At 44.5% G+C, this 23,303-nt stretch overlaps 1 protein-coding gene across 2 annotated transcripts in view; it reads right to left on the bottom strand.

Annotated features, from left to right (window-relative positions):
* tbc1d22a (TBC1 domain family, member 22a) overlaps positions 1 to 23,303 on the bottom strand; it is a 163,981-nt gene that overhangs the window by 97,787 nt on the left and 42,891 nt on the right. The window contains exons 8-9 of one of the 2 annotated variants that reach the window (XM_080022691.1): positions 20,040 to 20,102; positions 11,461 to 11,575 (exon numbers count right to left, since the gene is read on the bottom strand). In XM_080022691.1, coding sequence (XP_079878817.1) covers positions 11,461 to 11,575; positions 20,040 to 20,102 — 178 coding nt within the window. Of the gene's footprint in view, positions 1 to 11,460; positions 11,576 to 18,804; positions 18,871 to 20,039; positions 20,103 to 23,303 lie in introns of both variants that reach the window. The other variant, XM_080022690.1, reaches the window with a different exon arrangement.

Here is a 23,303-nt window from a genome sequence, read left to right as displayed (position 1 = left end):
GAAGCTCTGATAGTGCCGTGTCAGTAACGGCTTGGGGAGGAATGTAAAGAGCCGTTGAGATGACTGAAGTTAACTCGCGGAGAAGGTAAAATGGACGACACATAATTGTCAGATGTTCAAGGTTAGGCAAGCAGGTGGCTGTGACATTCCTGGGTCTCACCAGCTGTTGTTGACCATGAAACAGAGTCCACCACCGATGGATTTCCGGGACTCAGCTGTTATATTCATATGGAAAATGGAGAAGGATTCCGTAGGTTGAATAGCTTGGTCCGGCACTGTGGGGGCCAGCCCTGTTTCGTAGGTAGGCATATGCGCACAGCCGCGCCATCTTGGAATCAACAAATCAAAAGTATGACGACGTGATGATTTTCTGTTGTGTTTTACAATAGAAATTAAACTCCGGAACTTGTTTTGCATAAAAATATCAATCGCACAACTTGGGAGACCATGGTCCAGAGACATCTTTCAAACTATTTTCTCCATTTCTCCAATTCATCTCCCTGTCCAGAGCGACAAATCATCTTGGGCTCCCACTGCACTGATTCTCATTCTAAATGAATGAAGCTGACGAGGCAATGATATCGCATCCTTGTCTAAACAGGGGGTGATACACATGCAGTCAATCACAAACCTACAAACACTCACATATATAGACACTATGTCCTGACAGATATAGTCAAACACATGCACGCACACAGCCACTCCTTTAGTGTATCCGCCAGCGAGGGCTTTCCCGGGGAAAGTAGGTTGGTGGGATGCACAGTCATTGTCACGTCGGTACAGAACGTTGTCACATCAGTAACTTAGCGCACTGAAGCCAGCACAGAGCGGACTTAAAGCTGTCACAACTAAGCTCATCTTTAGCGAGGACTTCAGCGAGGCTTGCTATGCGGAGACCAGAGTTGCATACATACATACAGCTCTAGAAACGGCAAAAGATATTTTGTTTACTATTTTTCTTTTTTTTTTTGTGGTGTAAAAGTGGAAGATGTTCTTGGAGACGGCTGGGTGGTTGGGTAGACTGATGGGTGGAATAGATTTACAGGGAACGCATTTCTTCTATTATTTTTTCGAGGCTTTCCGTGACAGACTTGTTGTTTCCAGGTAAGAGGTCTTGCCCAGGACCAAATGAGCTCTGGGTCCGAGGTCCAGAGAAGTATAATTTCGATTCCATATTTGTCAGGGCCAAAAGTAGCTCCTTAAGAAATGGCATAAGCCAGGGGTGTAGAACTATTCCAACATCTGGAAGAGCTCTCAAAGGATCTACCCATCCCGCAATAGATAAAAACCACCAATACACACACCAAAACAAGGGACACACACACACACACACACACACACACACACACACACAGCACTTGGGGAACCCTTTTAGCCTCGTAGACTCTCCTCTTAACAGCCTACTCCACAACACCTCACTTTGACCGGCATAATAAATTGAGCAGTCCGTATGTAAACAGTTGGCTCACTTGTTCCAACCTTTTTTGGTAATTCACCCCCTTCCCCCACCCATCGACACTCATTGAAATGTATTTAAATTTTAAACTACGCCTAACCTGTTACATTTTACATGTGCCCCCTTCTGCTAAAGTGCAGGGTGTGTGTCTCAAGAGGACATTATCTTTCTTTTGAGAGGTGCCTTGAAACTCAATCCTTAAAATAGCCTGAACCAAAAATGATGATTTAAAAGCCAAGAGTACTTTTGTCTCTGTTAAGAATTCTCTCATCTGTTTATTTTGGTCTAGATTTTGAAGCACTCTTAGGGCTGAGAAGAAGAAAAAAAATAAAAGAAATCTGCATCATTTATCCCTCCATGGCCCACTGCTATGCACTTAGCTTGTGCATGCTCAGTGACCTCCAGGTGCAGCCTGGTCTTGTACTGGACAGCTCCCAGCTGCGAACGCAGCGTGTGCATGTGCACTGAGCCATTCCTGTATAAAGCTGAACACGTTTCAACCCTCATGTTCAACTCTCTCAGACTGGAGACCCAGGGACAAAGGCAGGGCATCTGAAATAATTCCACCGCCCTAATGTGGGACTAGTTTATGGGGTTCAGGAGGTGAACAAGTTTTGGAAACCTGTTCCTCTCCATCCACACACATAGAAAATCATATATAAAACATGGAGGAACGTAGAGAGGGAGAGAAAGGCGAAAATAAAACAAGAAACAATCAGGAAAAGCAAGACAATCAAGGGATCGATAAAAAAATGGATAAAAAGAGATAAAAAAATATATTAAGTGTTGCCAACATTGGTATAAGAGGCGTGGAAAAAAATATATATATACTAACGTGTGTGTGTGTGTGTGTGTAATTTTTATATATGATCTTTTCAAAAACATTTCACACGTGTCACTGTTCTTGTAATCAATGTCATATTTTAGAGTAAGTAAATACTACATGGTAGCCAACCAGCCAGCAGACGCCTGTAGCCTAGCAACATTTCAACCTTTCCATGCAAGCTGAATGTGCACACATTTGGGAAGATAAGATATTCAAACAGTGAGTCTCTGAGATACCAACCTGCTTTTGGAAAATAACATTTGAATTAACAGTTCAGACCTTGTTGACGTCAATGAAAATCCATTAAAAGACATTTGCTGTTCCATTCGAACTTGGAAAGGGGCCAATTACACAGTAAAATGCCAGAAACATGTTCGCAGCAGGGCTGTAACAACTGGAAGCAGCCACGGTGTACCAGGTGCATTTACTTTGCGGTGGTCTAGTGGTGAGGGCGTCGCCATTTTGGAGTATTCCAAATCTCTTTGGCATCCGAGAAAGTGATACACGGTAGTGTTGCCAAATGTATAGATAGAACTCGAATTTTACCTTTCTTTTTTGTTAAACAATATCAACACCAATACCAACCAATATCAATACCACAGGCTCTGAGTGCAACTGTGAAATTATAAACACATTTCGGCAGAAGTGAATGTTCTTTTTGAGCCTCGGAGCTTCTGAACTTTGCATATGTATTAATTGCTGCTCGCGGGTGTATGTAAATTTTTTATTTTTTTTTTCCTGGAGGTGGGGGTTTTGGGAAAGTCATTAAATATAATAGAATCCTTGAGGCAGTACATTTGAACAAAATCTATGTGTAGAGTCATTGGTCTTTGGTGTGTTTTCCCCTTGTTATCCAAAAAACACAACAGAGGAGAAGCTCCTTGTAGCAGTTCCCGTCCCGTTTTCCCGTAGCGCTCCAGAGCACTACGTCACACTTGCTTGATGTTTGGCTCCGGTAATTACTGTTTTTTTCCTGGTAAAATTAAAAAATAAATAAAATAAAAAATTTAAATTAAAAACTACAAAATTATAAACTTGCCGGACAAAATGAACGGTAATAATCCTCATACAAAATGTAGCCGCACTCCACCTCACCGACGGCGAGGATGAGACGGGCCAGTGCTTCGCCCGGCAACCGCGCTGTTTTGCAGTAAATCGATATTTGTGATCATATGATGTCAATATGAGGCCAACAATTTACCGTTTCTCCTATTAAAAAACAAAAAACAAACACCTGCCCTGTCCAGAGGAAAAAGGGGAATGGTCTTTGCGGCGAGCAGCAGCGAGAACAGAGCTCATATTAACATTTTGGCCCCCACGCCAGCCCAAGCGGGGAACGCAGCAAAAAGGAATGTGTTCCAAGCGGAAGGGTGAAAAACAGCCGTGGTTTCACACGGCGGTGTGCACAACACCGCTGGTACGCCACCAGTCACGGAACGCTTTAGAAAAACGTCTTCGCCGCCGCTCTCCACTCTGCTATGACAAGTACAGCAGGGGCAGTGGCGAACACCTCAGCCTTCATCCCAGCGCACTGGGAAAAGCACTCGCCCCCCCACCTCTCTCTCTCTCTCTCTCTCTCTCTCTCTCTCTCTCTCTCTCTCTCTCTCTCTCTCTCTCTCTCTCTCTCTCTCTCTCTCTCTCTCTCTCTCTCTCTCTCTCTCTCTCTCTCTCTCTCTCTCTCTCTCTCTCTCTCTCTCTCTCTCTCTCTCTCTCTCTCTCATCTCCGCCTGTCAGTCTCCATGCCCTCATTCCGGCTTCCTCTCCAGCGCGCAGCAGACGCCACGGCTGCCGCTTTTTCCCCCTCGCTTTGTTTACCGCCTCTCTGTCAGAGACTTTCATCCGCTCTCCTTCTCCGTCTCAGGTGCTCGCCTTCTTTCCCTCCGATTCTCACATTTTTTTCCCCCTCCCCTGTTCCGCTCCCCGGCTCCCCACCTTTCCTGCCGAGCCTTTAACGCTATGGCTCTCTGCCCCCCGCCTGGGGCCTGATCCATACGAGAACACGTTCATGCAGATTACATTATGGATCTGCTGGTTGATAAATGGCCACCCCACGTTAAAGGAGGCCGCGGTCCTGCTTCCGCAGCCCGTCAAGGCCCGTGCCGGCCTCAATTAGACGATGCGTATTGTCAGCTAATGGGAGAGGCACTGGACTCTGAAAGATGGGTGGGGGAGGGGGGATCAGAGTGCCGCCTCAGTGTTAGGGAGCAAGAACAATGGACTCACCAAATCAATTGCTACTTCAATGCGAGGGAGGCCCATTAGACGACTCAAGTGGACAGCGTGGATGCACCAAAAAGTTTAGCGAGGGTGTTTCACCGTGGCCCGCAGAAGGGGTTATCAATAAACCACCAATCGGAGCCATTTGATTTTGATTAATGGCCGAGTGTCTCATGATCGCCGGTGAGGAGGGCTGCCAATGATCAGGCCGAGAAGAAGCGCTGGGTGGGTGAGGAGGGAGATGGAGAAGCTGGCGCAGCCAAAGCCTCGTCTACACACCGGATCAACAAAGGAATCAGCGTCGCTTGAGAACGGCTAAATCTTCATCTCGCCGCCAGAATGTGTCAGTAAGACTTTGGGAAGGATAGAATTTAGGGGGAACAACAGAGGGGAGGACAGACCGCCGGGCTAAAAGACAAAAAAAGTTAAAAAAAAAAAAATTTTTAAAACACAACACAAGTGGTGAAAGCCAGAGATGGGAACTAATACAACATCTACGGACGACGAAGTGAAAATCGAGACAAAGAAAATGGGTGAATGTCGAAAATCTAATGAGTCTGAAAACCAACAGATGTTTTTATGGAAGGATCAAAGTGGGTAGCCTCACTTAGGTTCAAACTTTGAATATATAATGATTAAACAGATCTCCGAAAAGGGTTGATATTGTACGGTGAAAATTTGTATTGTGTGAAAACACTGACGGATGAGAAGGATATATACTGCCCCACACTTAATTTATTTAAACTCAGGCGTCGACCGTGCTCCCGCTGCGTGGCTTCTCTGCGGCGGAGCCCCGGGTGTTGGACGGCCCCACAAATCTGCCGGTTCGTCTTACGGTGGGACGCACGCGCTTGCATCCCGGGCTGGGGGTCTCCTGCGGCTGCAGGGCGTGGTGCTCGGAGCTTTCCTGCGGTTGTGGAGTGTCTATACGGCTGCGGGACTCAGGGGTGGCTGCGGGGCCTGTTCTGCTACTTGGAGGCGCTACGATATAATTCCAACCTCATACACCAGAACCGATTGGGACAAGTCCCATGCACTCACTGGTGGACACCCACACACATTTTACTGCTATAGCTATCACAGGAAAAGACCACGAGCCTTATTCTCCAAGATTTAAATAACTCTATTTTGCCGGTACATGTTGTCATCTGAGGTTTCTACTGTATGTTTATATTCTTCAATGTACATGGTTTTATGTTTATTTGTCTCACCTGTGGTGATTACCCCCTCTTGGAGTAGTAATGATGATTCATTGTTTCTCCAAAGAGGGGACTGGTGGTTCTGTGTAACAAAAAAAGCTGTGGTCTTGTCATCCCACCGTCATCCCCGTCATCGTACAGGAGTTATTGCAAGCAGTTCTTGAGGATTTAAAAAAAGAGTGGCATTGCAGGTTGACAAGTTGAACTCCACTTGCAGACTAACTATGTCCCAGCTACAATAGTGTACAAATACTCTTTTTGTATGCCAAGCATGCCGACAGGTTAAAAAAAAAAAAAAAAAAAAAAAAAAGAACATGGTAGTCTATTAAACATGGTTTTTGATCTATTTTGGAATGGAAATATCCTGGGGGGGGGAAATGGCATCTCTATACACTGGAGAGAGATTACAGTAGAATTACAGAATTGTGTTGGCAATAAACACAGAGAATCATCTTATGCTGAATTACATAATCATTAAAACAAATTCTGCAATAGCACTCTGCTTTTTGGGTAGACAGAGAGCTGGCATCTCATGTAAAAGATGTCAAAATGATACTATGATTAGCCTTGGGGTATGTGCTTTGTTTGTTCTGTTCTGCATTGCCGCACATAATAAAAATGTTTGAATAAAACCGGTTGACATTTTGCCACGCACATTTATGTCTCAATACGCCGCAGTGGAAATTCACACACAAGTTCTAATCTTCCACTCTGAAAGTAACTGGAACAAGCAATCGCGAGAACTCTGCACTGCATGTCATTCCAAGTGAAAAGGTCAGCAGGCTGATGTTTCAAAGTTCAAATTATTTAAACTTTATTTGAACTGTTTCGTGCCTGACTATACAGACCACAGGGGAAAATGCAAATTTATTTTGCACACGAGGATTACTAAAACCCATGCCTTTAAAGTTTGATCTTCACATTTACAACTTAAGAAACTTAAGGCGCTTAAGTGCGTGTCTTGACAAAGTAAAAATAACTCCCGAATCAGTCACATTGACAGACACACACACAGCAGTCACCCATTGACACCAATGCTAAATGACCGTATTAAATAAAAAAGTTGATATTGTTGTCATGTATTGAAATTATTTATATAAATTGTGTGTGCTTTTGTGTCACTGCCTTTCAACACACTATAAACTGATGAATTATTAAAATTGAATATAAATTTGTTTTACATACTTGAAACAAATGCGCTGCATTCCTGAATCCGTTTCAACCCTTCCCAACCACAGGTGAATCAAAAAGTACGGATTTCTTCCGGTAGGGCTTGCATAACCAAACTACATCTTAGTCTCTGACAAATTCTGACATTCTGTGTCAACAGATTTTATACCATGATGTTTTCACGAGAAAAAAAACAAAACAGAAAAAACAGCTACAAAGGGAAAACTCCTGGAAAAAATATCCATGCGTGGATTATATTTATTAGGACAAGTGCAGTGCCGTTAGTGACCTTAGTGACTCCGTCGCAGAGCCCTGAAGCCCTGCCCCGCTGCTGCTGCACAGAGCTGAGCGACATCGCTATTCGCTTGTATATTCAAAGTTAATTAATGTTGCACATGTGGCGCGTCCAAATCGAACCACATTTGACACCGCGCGTCGTTGTGTCCCCAGCGACACCCCCGCCAAGTGTGAAGTACATCAGACGAACGGCTGTCGAGATAACAGTAGGACATACAGAGATTCCTTCCTTTATAGTTGGACGTCAAAGATCTGACCCAAAAAAAAAAAGAACCGACGCCCTGGCTTTCACAGGTCAGACGCTAACGCGAACAGAAAGGCCCAACAGATACTGGACAGGAGGAGCAGGCGCTGCATGTGTATCTGGGTTGTTAGAAACAAGCAGCTTTCATCATGAACATGTACATACCACTGATGTCATGTTAGGTGGCTTGGATGAGTGTAAGTGTGTGTACATTTGTCCATCGCTCAGAGAGTAGGTCTTTTGAATGTGACGTCCATCCTTATACAAACATCTCGACTGTCTTGCATTTCCTCCCCTAGAGAGGAGGCCGGCGCCAGAGAGACGCTGGAAGTTAGAGGGGAAAAAAAATAAAAAATACTGAGAACAGAGAAGAGAATGAGCGTCGTGAAGGAAGCACAGGAGAGAAAGAAAGAAAGAGCATGCGGGAGTGTATCTCACTCGCTGCCCCCGTACAAAGCGCAGTTATTAGGCCCGGCTCATTTCTCCAGCATGAAAGCTCGCTCTCTCCCTCCCTCGCTCTCTCCCTCCCTCCCCCCCTCACTCCCTCTCTCTCTCTCTCTCTCTGGTCTCCCATCGCCTCTGTCGGCCTGGAAAACGAGCAGGGCTGAAGGACGAGGCAGCGCATCAGGCCGTCATGTAAGATGCCAGCCGGACGCGTTAAAACGTTTGTTGGCTTTGTAGGTTTTTTATTTATTTTTTATTTTTTTTGAGGCTCATCAGCGCATGAGACGCGTGGCAACAAAGCGCTTTGAGGATCTGTCAGGGGTCTGACTCACAGGCGAGAGGAGAGAAGATGTAGGGGAGAGGGGGGGAGAGAGAGAGAGAAAATACAAGATGGAGAGTGGCAGCAGGAGGGAAGGCAAGGAGAGACGACCAGACAACCGTTGCCTGGTTTAACACTGCTTTTCTTTCCATCTCTCCCCCTCACACTCACCTGCACTGCACTTCTGTTTCTCTATATCCTTGCGTGCACACATACAAACATGAACCTGATTCTAAATCATGCCAGTCTAAATGCCTGTAAGCCTAACTCCGCCTTTACACCGACGCCCGGTAAATAGGACAAAGCTTAGTAAGCTTGGTAATGGGGTTGATCGTATCAGACAGCCATTACATCATATTTTTAGGAAGTACAACATACACATTTTGGACTCTTGTTGTGTTTGTAGGGGATATTTTTTCAGATGTGTTAAAGCGAAGGAGATGGTGTTCAGCTAGAGCGGCTTCGTTCAGCAGGGCGATTATAGGACGCTCTCATATGAGCCATTTCTCTGACGTTATGCTATCGGATCTTGCTGTTCCTCATGATGTTTACGGTCAACAAACATTGACTATAATCCTAAAGTATGTTTGACGACTGGGCCAGTTAGCATGATTCTCAGAGCCAGTTCTGACCTCCCTGGGGCCCCAAGAAAAAATAAGTTCTCTGAGCCCCCGTACCTGACCTTTGTACGCCACTTGCCACACAGTCACACCTGATAACCCAGCTCACCCGCTACCAACATCTCTCGTTTAAAAGGTCTACGGTTTTAAACTGAGAATGAGAACACTTTGTCTGAGAATACAACAGAATCGAAGCATAAACAAACTATATTAACTGAATAGAATATTGAGATAGAATGTTGAAAGCAGAGCAAAAGGACACTTTATTTACTTATTCAATAGCTGTTACAAAAAAATGTCCACCTCTGAGGAGTGAAATCATGCCTACCCACTGACCCTGGAGTTATTTTATTATAATAATATTATAATATAACGTGTGCTTATTATGCAATTGAAATGATTGTTCAATGCCCTAGCAAATAGGACCAAGCTTAGACACTCCCTCGTAACAGGGGTCATAACAGGTTTTCAATTTTAGGTAAGTACAACATACACATTTTTTCCTTCTTCTTCTTCTCGTCCCGCGTTCATGGTCTTTGCAGGGAATAACTTGTTTGTTTCGCAGTCCCGCCGTTGTGCAATCAAAGAGACCGCGTTCAGCTGAAGCCGCTTCATTCAACAGGTTGACAACTATGCTGGAAACTCTTTGGCCAGAGAGCGCAGGTTCCCCTCCATGCACACGTGTTGACGTGGCTGTGAACATCCACGTCGACACTGATAGTCAAACAAGAAAGCAATCATCTGAGCTGCGGTTTATCACCACGGCCGTCGTCGAACGTGATAAATAGTCGTGTTTCACAGACTTCAGACAGACGCGCAGGGACAGCACTCCGCTCAGTCAACTCAAGAAACTGGCAACGGCTGGACAGACTCCGGCTACGATGCGTTGCCAGCGAGCGACTGCATGTCTGTTTACTGGCAAACCAAAGTGTCAGCCGAACATCACCAAACTTGGGCGGAGAACGAGTTCAACTATTTGCTGTTCCCACAGCTCACTTTCACGTAGTTACCCCCCTCTATTTTTTTCATGACCAGAAACATACAAACAAAGTATATCTTGTCATCCGAGTTGCAAACATTAAGAGGCTGCTTTGGAGTGAAGGAGAGGTGCAGCCCTTACACAACTTCAGGAACTTTACGCAACCAGCGTCAAGTTGACATCATCATGGGAACTGCCTGTCTGGAACGGTTGGACTGCCAAATGTCGCACGGACAGACCAGACTATAATATACTGAAATTGCTTATGTTCTGATGAAGGCTTGTTGTATTGATGAGCAAAACATTAGTGGGCTGACTATACATGCTTCTTTAAATAAATTGTTGCCATGGCTTGGTCAAAAAAATAGATCCATTTTAAATAATTGTCATGTGTGATCAATTATTCTTCATTTGCAATGAAATGTTTACTCATTGGTGGGTGTGTAGCCAGCATGATGACCTAGAATTGTAAATATACATAACAGTATGGAACATGTACTGTAAGTTGGGGTGCATATATTCTAAAATAATAGATGCCCTGCAGCCAGACAGAATCAAGGATTCAACCAATAATATTTGCTATGACAGCAAAAGGGATTACAGATCAAAGTGTCTAAAATGATTTGATTAAAAACAACTTACACATTGGGATTAAACCAACTCCAGAAGTTAAGCTTCCAAAACTCAAATACATAATACATTATGTACATATTTGTGTACTTATAACAGCGAGTCCAAAGAACAAAACAACTATAACTGACACATTAATTACCACAAACGTCACACCTCATAAACAAACCCAGCAGGGGTTGCCCTAGAAAGAACAGTCGACTCGAACGCGCACGCACACACACGCACACCGACAAACACACACACACGCACACACACACACACACACACACACACACACACACACACACACACACACACACACACACACACACACACACACACACACACACACACACACACACACACACACACACACACGACTGTTTACCATGCATCTTTGATGGAAGTCTCCAGGAGCTCACAGACATGTATACTTGGATGTTGTTGCTTTATTCATGAGAGGAACGGAGGACATAAGTCCTGAGAGAAACAGATATAAGAGAGCCAACAGATGAGAAGAAGAACTGTTGGGGATGAAGGACAGGGCACACAGTAGCAACCTGATGCTGACTTTTCAAAGTAGTTGCCAACCACGCATCAGCTGCTGGTCGCCAAGACTGTCAAAATGGTTGCCAATTCCTTTACATGTGACTTTTAACGTATGAAGTGTGCTTGAGAACAAGGCAACCGGACCGTTCAACATGGTTGAAAATTGCTCAACTCTGGTTGCGTGGGGCAACTGGATAATCCGTTACTGTGGGATGGAACAGGTCAAAGGTCTTTCCCTGAATTCCTGACGCGTAACCGACCGACCCTCCAACTTCTGCCAAGGTTCAGTGGCGCCACCTTGAGCTCTGACCTCCGAGCAGACACAAGCAACCGCATCCATAGGCGTCAACATAACAGCACAAAGAACATCAGCGGAAGAGATGAGGGAAACGGAAAAAGCGGTTTAACAAATATATAAATAGACAGAGAGAGAGAGAGAGAGAGAGAGAGAGAGAGAGAGAGAGAGAGTTAAATCAATCAACAGCGTGACAACCAGGCGAACAACAGAATTGAGACGGTGGAACTCACCGATGTACTCAAAGACGTAAACGACGAAGAAGGGCGTGACCAGGTCGTTGATGCCCTGCACGTAGCCGCTGGCCGGATGGCGGATGGCCCAGATGAACAGGATCCTCTCGAAGATCTGCCACACACATACACACACACACACACACACACACACACACACACACACGCGCCATCTCAGAACAGCGAATACTCAATACTGAACCACTTTAAATGATCAGCACCTCCTCACACTGATGAGCAATGGCACACAATTTTAATGCACCATGGTATTTTGCAGTAGTGGTGACTGAAAAAAAAAACGCACAACCACGCCCACAATTTATTACAATCAAGGAAAGAGCACTGGTTGAACAAAACCAACAAAAGACAATTTTGTTCGTACTCAACTGTTTTCAGAGCCGTTACATTTAGTTACATTGTATTTAGTTACATTGTATTTTGTTACATTCTATTGAGTTACATTCCATTTTGTTTCAATGTAGCTCTTTCGTTGTGATCGAATCATCAAAGCATGGATGTATTTTCCTGCATTTCCCAATCCTACAGTACAATCTCCATATAGATTCCCCAAGGCGTTGCAAAGCAAACGGCCTTGCGATACAAGGTTTGGCCACGGTCAGTGGGAGCAAGGGGACCGGCAGAGGAAGCAAACATGTGCATGCAGGCGTAGCTGTGCAGGGGGGGAAAAAGGGGTTCGGGCTGAAATGAGAACGGCCTCATTCGACCGTTTTTGTTTTTTTTTTCAGATTTTGTTCCATGCAGTAAAGTGAATTGAAATTCCAATTTATATTCCACTGTAAATTAACTTTTTATGTTTGCTTTCAGCGCACACAGTGGTACACGCACACTTCCTCGCCGCGGGAGTAAACTGCGGCAGAAGACGTTCGCCGTAAGCCGCTCTAAGGACTCAAGAATGACGGCCATCTCCCAAAACCACTTAGAATAGCGGCGAGGAAAACTACCTCTTGAAAAATGCGATATCACCTCCTCTTTACTGCTCCTTGTTTCAAAATTAGGTTTTATTTTAAGAAGGGAGGTAAGGGTGTGACGATTCATCGATACGAATCAAAGACCGGTTTTCTCCTGGACTCCGGGATCAATCTAAATGTACCATGAATGGGTCGATGTCCCGATTCTCAAGTCACCAATCCGTCTCCTGAAGCTTTGCTGCTGATCCTACTTTAGTATGAACTAAACTGCTACGGAAGACTCACTGATCTAACCATAGTCATGTTACTTTCAGGCCGTTGAACCGACAACCGAACACTTCTCCCTCGCAAGCCGTCTTGTCCCACATATACACCCACCCACCCCCACCCAAACCCACACACACATGACTGTGCACGCACATTCCCTCTTGTGAGACTTGACTGAACTGGCCACAGTAAACGCATTCAAGGTCATTACCATACTATATGATGAATTACAATATCAGAATCTTTTATCAAGTACATCTATTTAAAGGTAAGCAATGCCACTTTCAGAGTCAGAACCTGTTTATTTTCGCCAGCTACATTTACATCTACTAGGAATTTCTTCTGGTGAAGTTAGGTGCAATAATATCCATATAATATCTATCTATCTATCTATCTATCTATCTATCTATCTATACACGCACGCACGCGCGCGCACACACACACACACACACACACACACACACACACACACACACACACACACACACACACACACACACACACACACACACACACACACACACACACACACACACACACACACACACACACACACATAATAATTATTATATATAATAACAATCCCCAAAATACAAAACAGAAAATCGTCACATATTTAAGATATTCTTACCATAGTATTGGCTTATTTTAATGGAAAATGAATGTCTACATTAAACAAATCCATCCAAATGTATTCGCATCGAATCATCCATATTAAAATGTATGGTCCTTTAATCGCACCGTAGCCCATGTATCTAGAAATGCATCGGATCATCTTATAATGAAGGTTAGGTATTATCATTGGGGGGGTTAGTGCACGGCAAGTTGCTACAGCCAAGCACAGATTTTAGTTCAACTTTATTTTGGTCAAACAATCCAGCTTTATGTCTTTCCGTCTTATTGTCTATTCCATTTTGGATGCTGGATAAAAGAAATATACAAAATGCACACTGTTGTTTTCTGGCTGAATTGAATCTTTTTTTCAAGATGATATAATATTCATAGGGAAGTGGGGTCTTATCTCAGCAGAACACATCGTTTTACACTTTAAAGTAGTAGTCTGTAAGATGACCATTTTGTTTAAATCCTTTCACTTTCAGTATTTGAGACATTTCTTTTGAGCTGGCACGTCATAAGAAACCGACATTCAATATACGTGCTTTAAGCATGTGCTCCTCAAAATGCTGTTGCATTTGTTGGTGGCGGGGTCCGCCTTTCCCGGCAAAAGGGTCAAGATTGGGCATGCGCAAGGAGTGAAAGGCAGCCCTGGTGAATTTGGCACAAGCAGCAGAGCAGGTTGTGGTCAGCAAAGTCTCAGTTCCCTCAGATGAAAAAGCATCCCCTTCACCTTGGTTGAATAAAACAGAAATAAATCACATCAAATCGCTGAGCAAGGATGTGTTTATTCAACCTCGGTTGAGAAAAAAAACAAAAAACATTAGTTTCAAATGGAAATCTGGGACTCCCAAAATCCACCCAAAAACAGAAAGATTTTTAAGAATGATTCCTCATCTGTATTTTATACATGCTGCCGCTTCCAAAACAACCCCGCCAACTTAGCTCTCCCCCTCTCTCCCTCCCTCCCCACCTCCATCTTATTCCTGCCACTACTGGGCCTTTTGTTTTTTTGCAAGGCAAACACTTCCATCTTCGTTACGGACGGCTGTTTAATGCTGTCAGCACCGCTGAATTAGACAGGGGCTTGACGTTTGCGGCGAGATGAGCTCGGGAACAGTACTGCCCCAAACAAACAAACATACCCCCACACATCCACACACACCGACACACATACCTGGCTGCACCAGCATCTCTAGATTTTGTGTCAGGTTTGACAGGTTTTTTTCCTAAATAAGCCCATTCCTCATTTTTTTGTGGTGAAAACATGGCATTGGCAAAGGCTTCTGCCTGTCATCTGTAACTCTGCACGGCGGCCTGGAGTCCGCCTGTCGTTTATTTTAAAAAGGGTGTTCCATCAATGCTAACAGGACTTGTAACTCCTCTTTTCAAAACCCTCCCAAAAACCTCCTTTCAAACTCCACACTTCTTCTTTCATCATCAAAGTCGTAGCCATCAAACGCACTTGTGCCTTTGTGTTTGAGAGGCTGTGTGTGTGTGTGTGTGTGTGTGTGTGTGTGTGTGTGTGTGTGTGTGTGTGCGCGTGCGCGTGCATGTGCGCGGACGTGCACGCGCACTCAAGCATGACGGGCGAGGTGGGAGTGTTAATGCGATTCTTTTTTGCACCTACACACCCTCAAAAAACTTGCACGTGCCCGGAAAGTTCTTACACACAGAACTTAAGTCCTACTTCTATCAAACACTTGCAACTTTCCTTCAGAAAGAAGAAATTTGACCTGACGTTCGCTCCATCTCTAGAGCCCCTCTCTAACTAACTGACAGCCGTAAATCCACCGGCAATGTTCTATTGGCATCATGTGGGAAAGGGAGCCGGTGTGGATGTTCCGTAAAAGTCCTTCAATTCATTTCCCCACTCTTGAAGTACTAAAATTTCCGGCAAATTGCCGGAACAGCTGTGAATGGAATGACGTGGGAATGGAAGTAGTAACATTTCCCTAAAGCATCGGTGGAGCCCAATCCAAATAAGGCGCAAATAGTGGGTTTGCACAAACATTCGGAAAAGAAGCGAGTCCGATCTGAACCGTGGTGCTCGGCTGCGAGGATGAGAAACTGAAACATGTCCAGTCTCTGCGGAGACGGGTCTTTATATTGTTAAATGTTATTATTTTTCTTCTTAAAAATGCCGCCCAGACCCCAGCTGAGTCTTTTAGAGTTAGGGGTGCGGTGTGCCGACATCGGCACAAGCAATTCGCTTGCCCACCGGCCGCAACGGAGCTGGAGGGAGCAAGCGGACAGGGCGAGGGAGAACGGGTGGAGAAGGTTCCTTCTCCGGAGGCAGAGGGTGGAGGACAGGTTGAAAATGACCACACATTTAATAACACTGGGTTTGGGGCGATTGTGTCCGGGTACAAGGGCTCTGTCCCTCTCAGTCAGCGGAGGGAAGAGTCCGGGGGACAGGGGGAGCAGGAGCGAGGCACTGGCCTGGAAAATGATTCTGCTGCCTAGTCTCGTGTGATATTGTGACACCTCTCGCGCGAGCATTGCATACTGTATCCATAACAGTCGTCTAATGTGGGAGCAGACTCCACACGGAACTTTTCCGTAAAGTAGGCTATGTGGGAATGACTACCACTGCCTTTGCCGAATACTTTTTAATTCAGCAATGTTACATTACAGATTCCACGTGGGAAAGGGGCTTAAGTCTCTCTCTCAAGCGGCTTTCACACATGCACGCCAGACAATGTCCAGAACTGATTATCCAGACATTGGATAACCGGAGTTACCCTTTCACACATGTAGCAAAAAAACCCACATTGTCCGTGTCAGAAGTGTTCACACAACCTGGAAATAATCTGTTCGGATTAGACGAGGGGTGGAGCCTGGGACGAGCGCGCAGAAGGCAGGATGCGACGCAACGACGCTGCAAAGTTTTACAGCACACTCAAGATGCCGGACAAGGCTACAGACTTATCAGTAGTTGGGATTTCTTTTGCGCTGATACTCCATGTATTTGGACGTATACGCAATATAAACGAGAGAGTGGAAAGAAATAATAAAGGAAAGCAGAAAGGAGCACACCGCAGCTACGCTCCGTGCACAAAGGTAAATAACTGGCGCATGATAAGAGACATCATCAACACGCGACAAGCCCACTCGATCCGGACAATTACCTGCTCTGTTCACTCATACCACTCCATCGGACATTACACAGACTTTGTGCTAGGGTGCTGGCTGGGTAAAGTTCAGGTAACGTCCGGGCCAAATGATTCGGACATTTTGCGTTCACACATACAGCTCCTCCGGGTAATGTCCGGATCATTTCAGGGCTGCAGTGCATGTGTGAACGCAGCTTTAGTCTCCCTCGGTCACACACACACACACACACACACACTCTCTCTCTAGGTCTATGCCTTATATGTTAGTCAAACGTTAACATATTATCTACATGTATATAATCTTTAACATATATCCGGGATACCTTGAGTTTCCATGAGTCTGTGAAACAAGACTCGTTACGCGTCGTCAGTTCCTGATTAATTACGTATAATCTTTTGTTATTTTACAATCCGTCAGCGAGACAAGACTCTGCGCTCCCCTTTCTTCACTGACACAGCGCTGGTGTCTAATTAGCCTCATTACCCTGGTTCTTCAACTGCAGGCAGAAACCGCAATATACCATGTTGTCCTGGCAGTTGTCCAACCTGGAAGTGTCAACTGGTCGCAGTAGTACTTGAAGGGGGGGGGGGCTTTGATCACACCGAAGCACTACAGCTCTAACAGCTCACTGACTCCACATCACTGAGGATTAACTCCTCAAAAAATGGTGGGAAAGATCAATAACCATGACTTGAAAGCAGGCAGGAAAGGTTTTCCTTGACAGCCAAAAACTTGAAGGTGGCGATTACTTAGGAAGCATGTTGGCCGGGTGTTATGTAGAACAGGTATTTTGTGTATTTATGGCGGTTGGCGGTTATTTCTGTCTGAACTGGCTCTATGCTCACGGCAGAGTGTGCCTACGATACATCACAACAGTCATGGATTTTGTTACAATTCGTATTCGAACTGACACATTGACGTTGAGGAGAAAGCAAATGGCCTGAGTTGTCAAAAGGCCTGGCGACCCCCTGCGATCCCTTGCGGCCTCCTGTCGGGGTCCGTCTCCCAAGGTTGGGAATCGGTGCTCGAGAACAGATCTGCCTTATATTTGGATGACGCTGAGGGACGTCTTCTCATACCGGCGGTGTAATACCGTCTATACTGCCAAAGCTGGAACAATGCGATGATTTTCCATTAATCTCCACAAAATCTCCACTTCCTCGGAGTAGAAGAGACGGGGAGGAAAACGAGGATTAAATGGAGAAGGGGATTTTTTGATTGTTTTTTTCCTTCTCGTCAGCACTGCGACAAGCGCCACTACGTAGGTAAAAAAAACAAAGAAAAAAAAAAGACGGAATCCGTTACATAACAAATGCAAAAAAAAAAAAAAAAAAAAAAAAAACGCTGTCAGAATATCTCAATGCACACAGGTGGCTTTCAATATGCACGCAAAGAGCTGGGAGTCAGCTCAGAGGAGAACGCAGGGGAGGAAAAACAACGGAAAGGAAAGTTGATGGATTGAGTATAAACTTTTTGACGCTCCGCAACCACATCAACATGCAAGCTCGCTCGGTGCCGCAACGTTAGTATGCTTTGGGGAACAGTGAACTCGCTCTCCTGTGAAATACACTGCCACGCCTGCCGACTCAAGATCTTATTCCAACCCCGCCGACACTTGCTTATCATGCTTTGTAAGCACATTATCAATTCCCAGTTATGGATCTTTTGCTGTTGTGTTTTTTTTTTGTTTGTTTTTTTTGAATGAACAGGAGAGCTACGTGGCGGGCTGAGTTTGTTGCGTGCAACAGCATCGGTTCAATTATGTTCGGGCTCGAGAAAGGAGCAGATCCTATCCCGGCTTATTACAGCCGGTCTTTTACTCTAAATCCTGTTTCGCTCATGGTTTACGCTTGCTCATTTTCAAGCTTGAGACCTAAAGTATGAGAAAACTACATTTTTAGGTCATACTAAGACTTTCATTATATCAAGTTACACATGAAAATGTATACACTAAATTACTCGTAAATAAACTAAATTACTAACAAAATCTCTTCTACACTTGATGTGGACTTTACCATCACTATACCCACAGCTAGTAAATTTAATTAAGTTAAAACAATTTATACTATACCTTTAAAACATTATTATTATTATTATTATTATTATTATTATTATGTTTCGACTTAAGGACAAAACAACAATTATTTCCAGTGACGACTGATGAACACTGGTCTTGAAATGTGCTTTGAAACCACCACTTTATTGCACTTGGTAAATGCTGTGATCCTGGCATAAAATTAACAAATATGACAATGAAAGTGTTTATCACAATTATCTGTATGACAATTAATCATCCAATTTCATGACCGTGACAGGCCTACAATCGGGGCCCGGGTTTTATTTTATTCAGTTGTGATCCAGTGTGTGCGCGCGCGTCTGTGTGTGTGTGTGTGTGTGCACAACAGGAGGGTCTCACCTCTTGGACAGAAGCTTGTTGAAAGAGCGGAATAAGGGGATTAGTTCTCGGTATGTCAATGTGAATCTGCAGAGGAGAGAGAGAGAGAGAGCAAGGGAGGGCGAGGGAGGGAGGGAGAGAGAGACACACAGAAGCAACAGGCATGTTAGCAAAGATCTTGGCCATCAAAGACAAAAGATAGACAGGGAGAGAAAGCCAGAGTTAGAGGATCGCTGTCCTTCGATTGAGGAGAGATGGACGTCTCTGTGGTCTGAGATGGGAAGCAGCGGGGGGGGTCTCAAATGAGTGTGTGTGTGTGTGTGTGTACGTTTATGGGTGAGCATGTGGGCGCATGAGCCACGGCATTATTTCTGTTTTGTAAGCACGCGGGACAACGAGAAACATCGTCCCTGACAGGGGAGGGATCTGCCGGGAACTTAACTCCTGGTTTGATATTACATCGACATGTACAGCCACTGCCTGAGTACTGGAATGCAACCGATTTATTAAAATATGGCCAGATGGTTCCTCGACACTTCACTGTACAAAGAAGTTCATGCTTCACTTCTCTTCCCCTCATAAAGCGTGTGATGCAAAGCTCTGCTGCTCTTTATAGCAGGATTGCACAGACGTGGGACGAGTTCTCCTGCTCCGATAAAAGGATCAGCGGGGATGTTTGAGCGGCTCTGGATATTACACGTATATATTTGGATATTATATCCGCAGCAGCTAGACAAACATAATAATAAAAAAATTACGGCGCAATTCAAACGACGGCACTCCACGATCGACTGGGGAATTGAGACGGCTAAAAGTTGCAAAAGTGGAGTGAAATTGAAGATGTACGAGCTTTAGCTCCCTCCTCCCTTCCCTCGGCAGTAAATGAATTTGTTTGAGGATTTTACTGAACGTGATTCTTCCTTTGGTGTCGTCTCTGATAGTTTTTAGATATGTCTGTGTATAAACAGTATATTTATGTGCCTCTTTGTGTGTGTGTGTGTGTGTGTGTGTGTGTGTGTGTGTGTGTTTCCCTAGAGACCCCACAGGCTGACACCATTTCAGAGTGGCGACCCCCACAGGTGTGCGGACGTGCCGGCCGGCAGACAGACGGACAGACAGACAGTTTGCGAGACGGGCGGTCAGAGCCGTGCCGGCCCCCGAACGGAGCGGAGCGGAATGGAGCGAGGCCGTCGGGGCGGAGAGCGGGAGGGGTGACCCAGACCAATGTCCGATTCACTTCCCGGGCCGTGTCTTACCTCCGTCACCTTGGGCTGCAGCACCAAGCTCTCAGGACTCATCCTGGGAATGTCTATGTGGATCTGACGGTGACGTGGGAGAGAGGGTTGTCAACACGCACAGACATATGTGTATATATACCGTACATACAACACATAAAAACACACACACACACACACACACACACACACACATACATACACACACACACACACACACACACACACACACAGAAAGAGCCTGTGTAGAAGTCTGTCTTTCAACATCCTTAATTAATTTCTAAACGATAGACAGCGAATGGATGGTACACAGAACAGTGCAGCACTGCATTTTGTTTTGTTTAAAACTGAAATATTCCTTCTCCGAGTGGAAAGGCTGCATACTGGTGTGAAAACAGGACCATTACACACGGCCCACATTGTGTGTGAACGGAGATCCTCATCGATGGGGGGGGGGGGGGGAACACATTACACATGTGAGAGAAAGAGAAATACACTTGCACATACACACACACAGGGAGGAAAAACGTCTCATACAAAATGCAGATAAAATGACGCCCAATTTCACAAAACAGAGGAGCACCAGAGAGGCACACCGACATACATACAAACACAGGGAAAACATATTGCCACGACAATGCCGTAGCCCTAAAAGCCAACGCTGAGCAGAGCTGTGAGCCTATAGCAATTGGCGGGAAAAAAAAAATTAAATAACATTTTTTTTTACAGGCTTGAAAGATTGGATGCAGCCAAACATCAAAACAACATCTGTCAGTTCACTGGCGGCGTGCGGAGCCGAGCCATGGAAAACTGGAAGCAAAATGAGACATTTGTATTTGGCTTCATTAATCTACTTTGATGTCTCTTATCATGACTCATATTATCAAATGGATTGGAGTGGTGGTGGTGTCCCACTGAAATGTAAGGGCCGGGGGGGGGGCGTCTTTTGTTTACAACGGGAAACAAACAGTCAGATGTGCAAAGAAGGGGTTAGACAGAGAGAAAAGGGGAACGGGAAGAAGGAGGAAAATATGACAAGTGAGAGAAAGAGAGAAGGCGAAGGTGAGAGAGAGAGAGAGAGAGAGAGAGACAGACATAAAAAGAGGTTGGATAAAAAGGTTGGAAGGGTTGGTGAATGAATAAGAGAACGAATAATAGCGTGCATGCGCGCGCGCGCGTGTATTGTGTATTGAGTGCTGTTGAGGGAAGTTGTGCTTCTTTCAGGACTGATTAATAAATCTAAGTGATGGTCCGTGGTTCAGCGGTATCGTATGGCCAGTGAATATTGGCATTGTTTATGTAACAACACACACGTCTGGCGTCTAAACCGACGACGAAGAGAAGGCGTGAGCGCAAACGTCTCATAACACGACGTCAGAATTGCGTTTTATTCTGATGTCATACTCAGCCGTGCTAAATAGGGCTGGGTATCGATTCTGACTTTTAGTTCTCACTGAATTAACTAAAGTGGATACGCCACCAGACTAGAGCGGTTCCCAATCATGACATTTTGACATGAACCGTGTCACAAATAACCGCCACTAATGAATGGATGTAATTTGTTCTTCATTGTATTGCCACTATCGTCATATTTAAGCTTATAATAGCGTAATACTACAGGACACCTCTACCTTATGAAGGAGACATTTCTTGGCATTAAACATTGGAACGTAGACATTAGGGAAAACTTCATTTGCTTTTAATTAGTTGTAACATTTCTTACTTTAACTTGTAACTCTCCTGACATTTGGATAAAAACATAACAAATTATGGGATGTAAACATTTTTGCAAAACGATTGCAACAGCTAAAATAATTGAGATAAGGCGATTTGTAGTTGATATTATTGATATTAATATGAGTTGTCATTATTGACACAGTTCAGCCACACATGTCAATCAGCGGTAAAGTGATTGACGTGCAGCTCGCAGACACGCAGCCTGCCTGTTGACTTTTTCCCGTGTGCAGCCTGAAACCTACGAGCCCTTCAAGTCGTCTGCTCAGCTGGGCAGCTTAGAGGGAATATTGACAAGAGCAAATTGGGTAGAATGTTGAAAAGATGAATTTGCGTTGCGCAAATGAGTTCCTCCACTTCCGAGGACGGCGGCACCTGTTGTTGACCAGAGTAAAGCCTCCTGAGTAGCCAGGTGACGGCCATTTTGACCCTTTCACCGTGCAGGCAATCACAGCTATTGACTCGTTTTGATTGCGAGCTCTAATTGGGGGGGGGGGTGTTGCTGGAAAATGTAAAAGGGCTCCAAAGTGTAACCCCAAAAATAAAAACAAAATCATCTCAAGGTGGCACGACAATGAGTATGATCAAACCCTGTCATCCAAACACGGCATTGGAAGCAGAGGTTTTGATGCTTGGCGGAGTGCTGGCAACGGAATCTGTTTCTGACGATACATTCCAAAAACCAAGCACATCAGCAGCTCCACCCAAAATATAGTTGTAGGTTCAGTTGTGTAAGTATGCCTAAGAAATCAAATTATTGTCAAGTCTAGACATAATTTAATATTAAATGTATTATTATTATTATTATTATTGTTGTTATTATTATTCCTGCCAGAGCCTTGGTGTTTGCACAACATATAATTAAGATTCAAAGTATTAATTAAGTACAATGCGCAGTGAAACAGGTTGTGCTTTCATTCAAATGACATTAGACTGCTGTTACTTCTCTCTCAATGTCTTCCTCGACAACTAAAATGTTTTGAGTAGTAGTTTAACATTAAAGTTTCACCTCAAAGTTACCTCCACCAAGTTTTTCTTTTTTTACTATAACTGAAAATGTGTACGGTCAGAATAGATCATAAATCAAATTGGTGAGAATGGCAAACGGCATGGAAATCGGAAAAAATCCTGCTGGGGCCCAGCCCTTGCGCAAAATCCTAGCTCCTACATACAGTATATTATGTGATACACATCAATATTTTGTTAGATCCCCCATGATTATGTTGATCACAAATGAATCGTTTATGTAAGAGAAGAGGTACTTTAGACAACAAAGAAGGTATTAGAGAGACCCAAATCAGGCGGGTGATTGGCTTAAGGCCGCCCCCTGCCAGATTTCGGCTGGGAGGATATCCAATTGTCCAGCCAGAAATGACAATTGTTACAGGCTGGTTCGTTTATTGATTGATACTAATCATTTCCATGGTCAAAAAAATAAAAATGAAAAAAATAGCAATCCATTTGTCTGTCGCTTTGATTTTTATTTCACTGCGACAACGTGATTCTAGATTTGATCCAGATCTGTAGTCTGGAAAAGTACCAGGAGAGACA

This window comes from Zeus faber (assembly GCF_960531495.2).
Source record: "Zeus faber genome assembly, chromosome: 21".
Taxonomy (NCBI): Eukaryota; Metazoa; Chordata; class Actinopteri; order Zeiformes; family Zeidae; genus Zeus; species Zeus faber.
The sequence above is the reverse complement of the archived record's forward strand: the minus strand, read 5'-3'. Positions and strand labels throughout refer to the sequence as shown.